General features: G+C 56.4%; 4 protein-coding genes across 4 annotated transcripts in view; 2 read left to right on the forward strand and 2 right to left on the reverse strand.

Annotated features, from left to right (window-relative positions):
• The window catches only part of GUITHDRAFT_155654 (hypothetical protein), a gene marked incomplete at its 3' end in the record, with an annotated part of 2,276 nt that extends 1,846 nt beyond the window's left edge, over positions 1 to 430 (forward strand). The window contains exons 5-8 of the mRNA XM_005821605.1: positions 71 to 127; positions 202 to 256; positions 297 to 335; positions 390 to 430. Of these exons, the coding sequence (XP_005821662.1) occupies positions 71 to 118 (48 nt within the window). The remainder of the gene's footprint in view (positions 1 to 70; positions 128 to 201; positions 257 to 296; positions 336 to 389) is intronic.
• On the forward strand, positions 405 to 1,729 carry GUITHDRAFT_119116 (hypothetical protein; the record flags this gene model as incomplete). The annotated part of the gene is made up of 11 exons (XM_005821606.1): positions 405 to 430; positions 466 to 533; positions 579 to 653; positions 826 to 950; positions 1,011 to 1,061; positions 1,105 to 1,172; positions 1,230 to 1,281; positions 1,327 to 1,386; positions 1,430 to 1,494; positions 1,565 to 1,604; positions 1,646 to 1,729. 11 exons carry the CDS (start codon positions 405 to 407, stop codon positions 1,727 to 1,729), a joined length of 714 nt encoding a protein of 237 aa, XP_005821663.1.
• Positions 1,730 to 2,087: 358 nt separating this feature from the next.
• On the reverse strand, positions 2,088 to 5,526 carry GUITHDRAFT_147007 (hypothetical protein; the record flags this gene model as incomplete). Its single annotated transcript, XM_005821607.1, has 16 exons — positions 2,088 to 2,159; positions 2,212 to 2,289; positions 2,333 to 2,407; positions 2,665 to 2,811; positions 2,854 to 2,934; positions 3,092 to 3,143; positions 3,186 to 3,265; positions 3,408 to 3,469; positions 3,524 to 3,551; positions 3,850 to 3,926; positions 3,972 to 4,029; positions 4,075 to 4,158; positions 4,218 to 4,280; positions 4,314 to 4,442; positions 4,519 to 4,581; positions 4,627 to 5,526. 16 exons carry the CDS (start codon positions 5,524 to 5,526, stop codon positions 2,088 to 2,090), a joined length of 2,049 nt encoding a protein of 682 aa, XP_005821664.1.
• Positions 5,527 to 8,676: 3,150 nt separating this feature from the next.
• The window catches only part of GUITHDRAFT_119119 (hypothetical protein), a gene marked incomplete at both ends in the record, with an annotated part of 1,099 nt that continues 476 nt past the window's right edge, over positions 8,677 to 9,299 (reverse strand). The window contains one exon of the mRNA XM_005821608.1: positions 8,677 to 9,262. Within this exon, the coding sequence (XP_005821665.1) occupies positions 8,677 to 9,262 (586 nt within the window). The remainder of the gene's footprint in view (positions 9,263 to 9,299) is intronic.

The following is a 9,299-nucleotide window of genomic DNA, read 5'->3' on the forward strand; positions in this document are numbered from 1 at the left end:
GGGAGGAGGAAGATGGTGGTGGTTGTGGAGGAGGAGGAGGAGGAGGCACATTGATGGTCAGGTTGCGCAGCTACAGCTGGAAAAGCGCGAAGTTTGTGACAGAGATCTCGTTGGATGACTGCTATAGGTATCGGCCTCTTGATTCTCAGCTGCTGTGAATGATACGGTCGTTGCTCCTCCTCCTCCATTCCGATCGTGCAGACCAGGGTTATGGGAGGGGCTGGGGTTTCATAGAAGAGGAAGATGGGCATGCGAAGTGAGTGAGCTTGATCTTGTCCTTGCCGTCACCGTTCGAGCAGGAAATCTTTCAGGGCGGGCGAGCTTCCCCGTGGCAGGTGAGCCCAACTGTGGAGCTCGCGAGGAGGCTGACTCTTGTTTCTCGGCTCCAGTTTCTCTTGGCTGCCATGAGGAGCTGCTTCACTCTCTTCGGGTGACTTGACTGTCTCTGAGCTCAAAGGTTTACAGCTGGGCTGACAGCAAGTCGCTCTTTCCCGGGGTCCTGGCAGCTGCCCTGCGAGGCATCGCGCGACTGAGTGAGACAAGAGGATGCGATCTTGTCGCTCACTCTCAACCGTCAGAGATCCTCCTGGACCCTCCCAGGCCGCAAGCACATCAACCCGCCACCAAGCAAGTCGCCGTCAAGGCTGCTGCTCGTGAGAACGTGCAACTGCCGGGAAGGGAGCTCGGATACTCCTACGTTCTCGGACATCTGCCAGACTGCCCGAGCAAGACAGAAGAACTGCAAGCAGGCGACTCAGTGTTCGTTCTTCACTCACGACGTTGGTTGGCAGGAAAGCGAACCTCTCGCTCACTCCCTGCTCGCAGGAAAGAAGATGAGAATGAGGGGAGTCGTCGCTGCTTTTGGTCCTGGTCGCGTGATGGTGAGGATTAAAGACGAGATCGTGCAATGTTGGCGATCCGAGGTGGAGAAGCTGCTGCAAGGCATGACGGTACCTCCTCCTGCATTACTGCTCCTCTACATTGCTGACTCGTGGCCATGACGAGTTCAGGTGCTGGTCGTCCCCGAGACGCATCATTACCACTATCTGGCGTACTCGCAGGTCAGCGCAGCTCAGCTAGCTCGGGGCTCTGAGGCCTTGCAAGGTGGTGGAAGGCGACAAGGCGCTTGAGATCGGGTCTGACTTCGGTCGCTGTTCCGTCATCCTCGCCCGGTAGGTCGACTCTACTCTTCATCCCTCCTTCTCTTCCTTCGTTGACGAGACTTGCAGTGCCTGCGGAGATGCTGTCGGAGTCGACGTGATGCCCGAGCGCGTCGCACAGGTGCGGGAACGGGCGAAGCAGGAGGAGAAGGATGATCGCATGCAGGCACAAGCGACGTTCGGATCCCCGAACTTGAAGTTCATCACCCTTGATTGCCTCAAAGAGGTGAACCTTTCTCCTGCTCCTCCTGCTCCTGAATAGACGTGAGACGGAGAAGCTGGCGGACATCGGGAGAGGAAGGAACAAGGTGTTCATCGACATCAACGGCAACAGGTGCAGCAGCAGAAGCAGCCAGAGGAGATTTCCGAACTCTGGCTGCGTCAGGCGCTGACTGATCGAGCAGGGACCTCGACGCTGTCTTGCGGTGCATCCGCCATGTTCAGGTGCGTCTGGTCGCTCAACCTCCTCGAGTAAGCCCGCCCAGGAGCGAGTGCGACCTCAGCTGATCGTCGTCAAGAGCCTCAGGCTCACTGAGAAGATGGCGAGAGAAACTTTCACTGAGGCCTGAAGTTTGAATTCTGAGGCCTGAAGTTTGAATTCTGAGGCCTGAAGTTTGAATTCTGAGGCCTGAAGTTTGAATTCTGAGGCCTGAAGTTTGAATTCTGAGGCCTGAAGTTTGAATTCTGAGGCCTGAAGTTTGAATTCTAAGGTGTGAAGTTTGAATTCTAAGGTGTGAAGTTAGGACTTTGAAGTGGAAAGTGTGAAGAGTGAACTTTAAAGCTTCAAGCTTCGATTTGGCGTTGCAAGTGGGCGGTTGTCTCGCATAACAGATGGGTGGAACTTTGAAGAGGTTGTTCTAACATACAAGCGAAGCTCAGACAAGGAGAGAAGGGCTTGTGCTCGCTGCCTCCCCCCCTGCTGCTCCTTCATGTCCTCGGAAGGACGGCCGCAGATATCCACGAGTAGATTGATCGAGACTTGTCCTCTGGCGTTGCACACTTGGTGGCAAAAATGTGAGGAGGGAAAAGAAGAAGGAAAGACAGGCGGGACCTCGTCTTGCGTCGACCTCTCCGACGCGTCCGATCGCTTCCTGTTGCTCAGCGAGTTGGGGTGATTGAAGAAGTGAAGCTGCGCCACGTCATCAGGCTGGTCAACTTCAGTCGAGGCGGACCCGCTTGATGACGTCGAAGGAGGAGTCCAGACCCTCCGACTTGTCCCCGTTGGTTTGCGACAGCAGCAAGTCCACCTGCCGCGACGTCATCCCCCTCGCCTCCCCCTCGCCTCCCCCTCGCCTCCCCCTCGCCTCCCCCTCGCCTCCCCCTCGCCTCCCCCTCGCCTCCCCCTCGCCTCCCCCTCGCCTCCCCCTCGCCTCCCCCTCGCCTCCCCCTCGCCTCCCCCTCGCCTCCCCCTCGCCTCCCCCTCGCCTCCCCCTCGCCTCTGCTTCCTCCTCGCCTTGTGCTCGAGGTGGAGGATCCTCTCCTTCTGCTGGGTGATGGTCTTGACGTGCTTCTCGATGGTGCTCAGGCGGGTCAGAATCTCTGAGTGCGACGACGAGCTGCTCGTCTCTCTCGCCTCCTCCTCCCCCTCGTGTCTGCCCATCTCCTGTGCCGCTGACTTGCCGGAGGCGGAATTCGATTGGAGCATGAGAAGCTGGCGGTCAACGTCACGACCAGACAGTGAGGAGAAGCTCACCTTGATGCCGAAGAGAGCAGCGGCAGAGGAGGACAGCGTCTTGCTCTTCGACTCCTGCAGAATCCCCACAGCCAGCTGACGCTGATTTTCAAGTCAGCCAAAGAAAGAGGATCAACTTGTGGCATTGGAGAGGAAGAGGGAAGGAAAGGAAAAGGGAAGAGCAGAAAAAAAAAGGAAAGAAACGGAAGGGAAAAGGAGGCAGAGAGAATGGAGGAGAAGGAGAAGGAGGTAGCGGAACCTGCACATAGAGGAAAAGGTGATATCTTATCATCTTCTCAAACCTCTCTGAGCTGCCCCGATGTCACTTTTCACTTTACCTCCTCCTCCTTCACCTGAGGCAGCCGTTGGCTTGACAGAAAGTTCCGTCAGGCCCCATGGTGATAGTGTGGTAGTCGTCAGGAGAAAGGTGAACCTGCGGGGGACCTCAAGGTTGGAAGGGAAGTCGTCGACCAGACGATCTAGAACAGGAGGAGCAGAGAAATTTGGAGAGAGAAGAGACTGAGGGAAGCGGCAGGTATGGGATGGTCTGAGCTCGAGAGCAGGTGAGGACTTACAGGTGTTTCGTGCGTAGAGCTTGAAATCTTCTTAAGACCCTCTGAAAGCTCCTGAAAAGAAACTGCGACGAGGGCAAAGTTTACAACCTCCAAGGTTCTTCCTTTATCTACTTCACCTTCGCCGTTGCCGTTGGCATCAAGAATCTGGGAAAGGGAGTGAGAGAGTAGAGGACGGGCAAGGAGAAATGGAGATGAGGAACAAGGTGGAGGACGAGGCTGAGAAGGAGATGAAGAACGAGGCTGAGAAGGAGATGACGATCGCTAAGATGGAGGAGAAAGAGGAACAAGAATGAGATGAGCTCCAACTTCATAAAGAGATTGAATGCGAGATGACAGATCCGCTGACGTCCGAAAGTTTGACAACATCCTCAGCAGCGGATCGAGAGAAAATATCCCTCGCTGATCTGCCTGTCAACGCTGTAGTGCTGCTGTTTGGACGGACCTGATGAGCTTGAGACCCGCTCTTGGCCTTCATCTCTGAAGTCGCTTGTACAAACTCATCCAGTAGAACCGCAACAACTACGTCAAGACATTATGGGAGATGAAGGTAAATTCAACCAATACCGATGTTGAGCATCACAATCCCAGCGATAAGATAGAAGGAGATGAAGAAGAAGTTGATCTTCAGCCCGGTCATTGCGCTCGCTTCATCTTGCACTCATCTCACCGGGAAGTCATGCTTGAGGTCTCCTGTATTGAGAGGCCGCACGATGTCGGTGATCCAGCCGTCGCCCGTAGCGATTTGAAACATCTTAGAAAAGCGTCAGGAGCAGCGACAGGAGACAAGCAGGAGACAGTGAAGAGAGACACGGTGAAGGTCCCAAACTGATCTTGCAGGTGCTCATAACCCCCGAAGAAAATCACAGCCATGACCTGCTCCACGTCATCTCGCGCTTGCCTCGCAACCTCACCAACGGAGTAGAGGGCGGAGAAGAGAAGGAGGACGCAGAAGGCGTTGGAGACAGGGATGATGGCAGACGTGAGAGAGTTGATGATGACCCTAAGAGACTGCATCTTCTTGATCAGTCGGATCACCTGCAACAACTTCACTGCCTCTCCTGCCACGTCATCCGCCCACTCGAAAGATCCTGATCAGACGAAGCAAGCTCACTCCAGGCAGATTCTCGATGACTTGCGATAAGATGGAGATGACAACAACGATGAAGTCGAAGATCTGTGCTGCACGTGAGGTCTTACAAGGCGTATATACGATGTTTACATTCCATCCATCGGTGACGAATGGGAAAAACCAATGTGCAAACATATTCAGAGCAAGCTCCACTGAAAAGATGGAAAGAAAAACGATTTCAAAGATGTTGAAAAGATTGTCGAGATGTGACCCAGGTTGCGGAAGCAGCTCATAGTTGATTACACTACAAAGAAAATTCAAGAAGATGATAAAGCCGACCGAGAACTGAACGGTGTCAGATTCGTATATCTCTTTGCATTGAAACCGCATCCTTGCAAGGGTTCCATACATACTGTTGATCCTCTTGAGCTCCTTCATACGCGCTTCTTCGATGGCAAGGATCCACGACCTGCACGCATCTGGAGAGCTTGCCCTTAGAATGTATGTCCTGCCGCTGTTGAATCCACCAGGGGTCGTGTGAACGTGGAAGATTCGGACGTTTTCTATGGCGTTATTGAGATTGAGGGAGGAGGAGGACATCTTCACAAACTTTTCAAAGAAATGCGGATGCTTCCAGTCATTTGTCGCCCCTTCCTCTCTCTCCTCCTTCCGTTCTCGGAAATCCAGTTCATTGCCCTCATCATTGAGGGAGACATGGCTGATCTCGGAGAGAGGGATGCTGTCGATGACGGGCGACTCTGCCTCCTTGGCAAAGAAGATTCTTGTCTTACAAACACAGACATACCGGCGGCTCCATGTCATGTCCACTGACTCCTTCTCGAGAAATCCTGCCATCGCTACCTCCTCTCCATCTGGTATGTAGCCCCAGTCCCCGTCAGCCTCATACAGTGAGGAGGTCAAGGACGACAAGCCACTGCCCTTGCCCTGCTTGCTGTGCGACTTTGGCATCCGCCTGGGACCAGAGGAGAAGGGGTCTCTTCCTCCTCCCGCGCCATGCCGCGCCGACATCGCCACGACAGGCAGCGCCATGGCCGGTCACTCTGTCACTGCAGGGGGCCACCCACCGGGTAGGGGTGGAAGCAATGAGAAAGAGAGGGGATTGAGGGGTAGGGGGTAGTGAGAAAGGACTTTATGATGGGAGTGATGGGGGTAGGGGGTCATGTACATTGAGTGAGGACCAGAAGGTACTGCCCGACACTGGCGGCTGCCATCCGATGATGATCGGCAGTGACTGCGGCCGGCCCGCCGATCGGACCCGGGGCCCGACCGTCCCGCGCGGCCGGCGGTCACTGTCACCGTGACGGCGGGTGAATGAACAGTGCCGCACTGGCAGTGCAGTCGGAAGCCTCATCAGACCGTACCGCCGTCATGGTGATGTTTAGACGGAGAGGCTTCCGAGTCCAGCGCCACTCTTGATGCTATCTTGTCTTTACGAGAATGTTTACTCGCTTGCAGAAGGTAAAAAGTGCCTCAAGCAAAAGCACACAGCCCCACACACCGGCAGTTTTAGCTACGGGTCCTGCTTTGTTTTGCTTGAGGCACTTTTTACCTTCTGCCAGTAAACATTCTACATGCAAACAGTCTTCCTCACTGTCCTCAGCGGGCGCAGTGGCCGCCGAGACCGAGGCCGTGCCGTCAATGCGGCCGCGTCTCCGAGCCGGTCCCGGCGGCGGCCGCTGCGCCTCAGGCCTGCTAAGGACAGTCAGAGGAGGACTGTTTGCCGCTAAGTTCCGAAGTTTCCTCTCTCTGAGGCACTATTTACCTTATGCGAGTAAAACTCAGCATTGATGTGGCGTCGCCGCCGTCACGGGTGGTGTTAGTCTCGCAGGCTACCGCTGACTCGGAGGCGGGGGAGATTTACTGGAAGAAGGTTTTTTAAAAAGTGCCTCGTGAGGAGGACTGGATGCGTCACCTCGAGCGGTACCGTGCTCGTGCCCCCGGCGGACCCCCGGGCAGCGCCGGCTCCTTGTCGGCGGCTGCTCTTTCTCCGTCCGCGACCGTACCGCCAGCCGCGAAGTTTGTGGCGGCAGCGGACGTCTCGACTGACAGCGGTCAGTCGGATGCCTCCGGGCTAAGTGAAGATTTACTGGCAGAACTTCGGAAGGTAAAAAGTGCCTCAAGCAAAAGCTGCACAATCACACACAAAACACAAGCCCGAAAAGAACCAGCACTGGCACTGCTGGCAACCGTCAGCAGACCCGGCATCGCCAGCCCAAGCGCGAAGCCGCGCAGAAGAGCAGTAAATCTTCGTAACAGCAGCCCGGCCTAAGGGTCAAGCAATCAAGCAACAAGCAGCAGGAGCATGCAGAAGGAATAAACTTTGAAAATCCCTTAGACGCAATACCCTAAACCCTAAACCCTAAACCCTAAACCCTACTACCCTAAACCGGGCCCTAAACCGGTGTTGGTCTCGGCTACCGCTGACTCGGAGGCTAGCGAGGAGGACTACCTCGAGCGGTACCGTGTTCCCGTGTCCAGCCTCCCTCCGTCCGCTGCCCCAGGCGGAACCCCGGGCAACGCCGGCTCCTTGTCGGCGGCTGCCCTTTCTCCGTCCGCGGGCCGCCCGCTTTGTGGCGGCAGCCTCGGCGGACGTCTCGACTGACAGTGGTCAGTCGGCTGCCTCCGGGTATCGCGTCTAAGGGATTTTATTCCTCCTGCATGCTCCTGCTGCTTGTTGCTTGATTGCCTGACCCTTAGGCTGCTTGTCTGCGCGGCTTCGCGCTTGGGCTGGCGGTGCCGCGTCTGGGTGCCAGCCGCTGAGTGCTGGTTCTTTTCGGGCTTGTGTTTTGTGTGTGATTGTGCAGCTTCTCGCTGTGCGCTGTGTGCCAGGAGGTTTAGCTTGTTCCTGCTTTGTTTTGCTTGAGGCACTTTTTACCTTCTGCCAGTAAATCGGACTACCCTAAACCCTAAACCTCCTGATCTCTCGCAGCTGAAAGAGCCTTAAGCGCCGTCTCAAGACTCAACTTCTTCACTTCGAGGTCGTCACTGGCGGGATTACACTTGGCGGCCTGCCTATCGGCACCGATGGATTTCATGCTAGTCAGCTCTGAGCGAAGGTTTCTACCCTCAACGAAGAGCTCTCGAAGCTCGGGCTCGTCCAGCATGGCTTCATGTTCAAGACGCTGGTGAGGGCGAGCCATCTCCAGAAGCTGCGCTTCTTCCTCCAGGGGTCATCTCCGTTTCTCCCGCGGGTCCAGTCACAGATTCGTCGCTTTGACCTCTCTGTCCACCTGGCGCTTGAGAAATACCACCGCTGGCCTTCCTCCCGACCTGCTAGAGTTTGCGAGGTTCAAGCGGGAGCTTCCGCATAGTCGGGGAGGGGACGAGTTCACGCCCTCTGAGGGTCTACTTCCTCGCTTGGTACTCTGACCAGCCAATGTCACGGACGCTGCCCTCTCCTCATAGCCTGGACGTTCACTGCTCGAGATTCGGGCGCACGACTTCGTTCATAATGCTGGAGCGATCCTCTACCGTCGTGTGAAGGCTCCTGCACCGGCTGCAGATGGCGCGGCGATCCCACCTGCCCCGGCTGATGTGCCTGATGACGCAGAACGCCCCCCGGCTGGCGCCGACGATCGGCGCGGAGCTGGCGAGGCGTCTCCGTCCCTCACTGTGACGTCGGGTGCCTCCGGAGAGCTCGACACCACTGGGTACTAATGAGGGGTAGAGGATTTACTGGCAGAAGATAAAAAGTGCCTCAAGCAAAACAAAGCAGGAACAAGCTGAACCGGCAGGCACACAGTCCACAGCGAGAAGCTGCACTAATGGATTTACTGGCAGAAGGTAAAAAGTGCCTCAAGCAAAACAAAGCAGGAACAAGCTAAACCTCCTGGCACACAGCGCACAGCGAGAAGCTGCACAATCACACACAAAACACAAGCCCGAAAAGATATAGGATTTACTGGCAGAAGATAAAAAGTGCCTCAAGCAAAACAAAGCAGGAACAAGCTGAACCGGCAGGTACACAGTCCACAGCGAGAAGCTGCACAAACACACACAAAACACAAGCCCGAAAAGAACCAGCACTGCTGGCACCCAGACGCGGCATCGCCAGCCCAAGCGAGAAGCCGCGCAGACAAGCAGCCTAAGGGTCAAGCAATCAAGCAACAAGCAGCAGGAGCATGCAGGAGGAATAACATCCCTTAGACGCGATACCCGGAGGCAGCCGACTGACCACTGTCAGTCGAGACGTCCGCTGCCGCCACAAAGCGGGCGGCCCGCGGACGGAGAAAGGGCAGCCGCCGACAAGGAGCCGGCGCTGCCCTGGGGTCCGCCTGGGGCAGCGGACGGAGGGAGGCTGGACACGGGAACACGGTACCGCTCGAGGTAGTCCTCCTCGCTAGCCTCCGAGTCAGCGGTAGCCAAGTCAGTGGTAGCCGCCCGTGACGGCGGCGACGCCGCGGCAATGCCCAAGGACCGGCGTGACCCGACCGATGCCGGGGAGGAAGCAGGCGAGCTCGGACCAGCAGCAAGCACCCCAGGGGTGTCGAGCTCTCCGGAGGCACCCGACGTCACAGTGAGGGACGGAGACGCCTCGCCAGCTCCGCGCCGGTCGTCGGCGCCACTCGACGTGTTTTCCCCATCGGAGTCGGAGACCTCCGGCGAAGACTCCCCCTCGGGCGACTCGACAAAGTCCGAGGAGGAGCTGTCCTCTGGCTCGAGAAGTGCTTGCGCCCGCAAGGGCGTTATGCTCCTGGCACCAGACAAGAGCGCCTCCAGCGTCAGCTGCATAGTGATGCGCTGATTTGAAGCAGCATAGGATTTACTGGCAGAAGGTAAAAAGTGCCTCAAGCAAAACAAAG

The sequence above is a fragment of the Guillardia theta genome, assembly GCF_000315625.1.
Source record: "Guillardia theta CCMP2712 unplaced genomic scaffold GUITHscaffold_140, whole genome shotgun sequence".
In the NCBI taxonomy this organism is placed as follows: Eukaryota; class Cryptophyceae; order Pyrenomonadales; family Geminigeraceae; genus Guillardia; species Guillardia theta.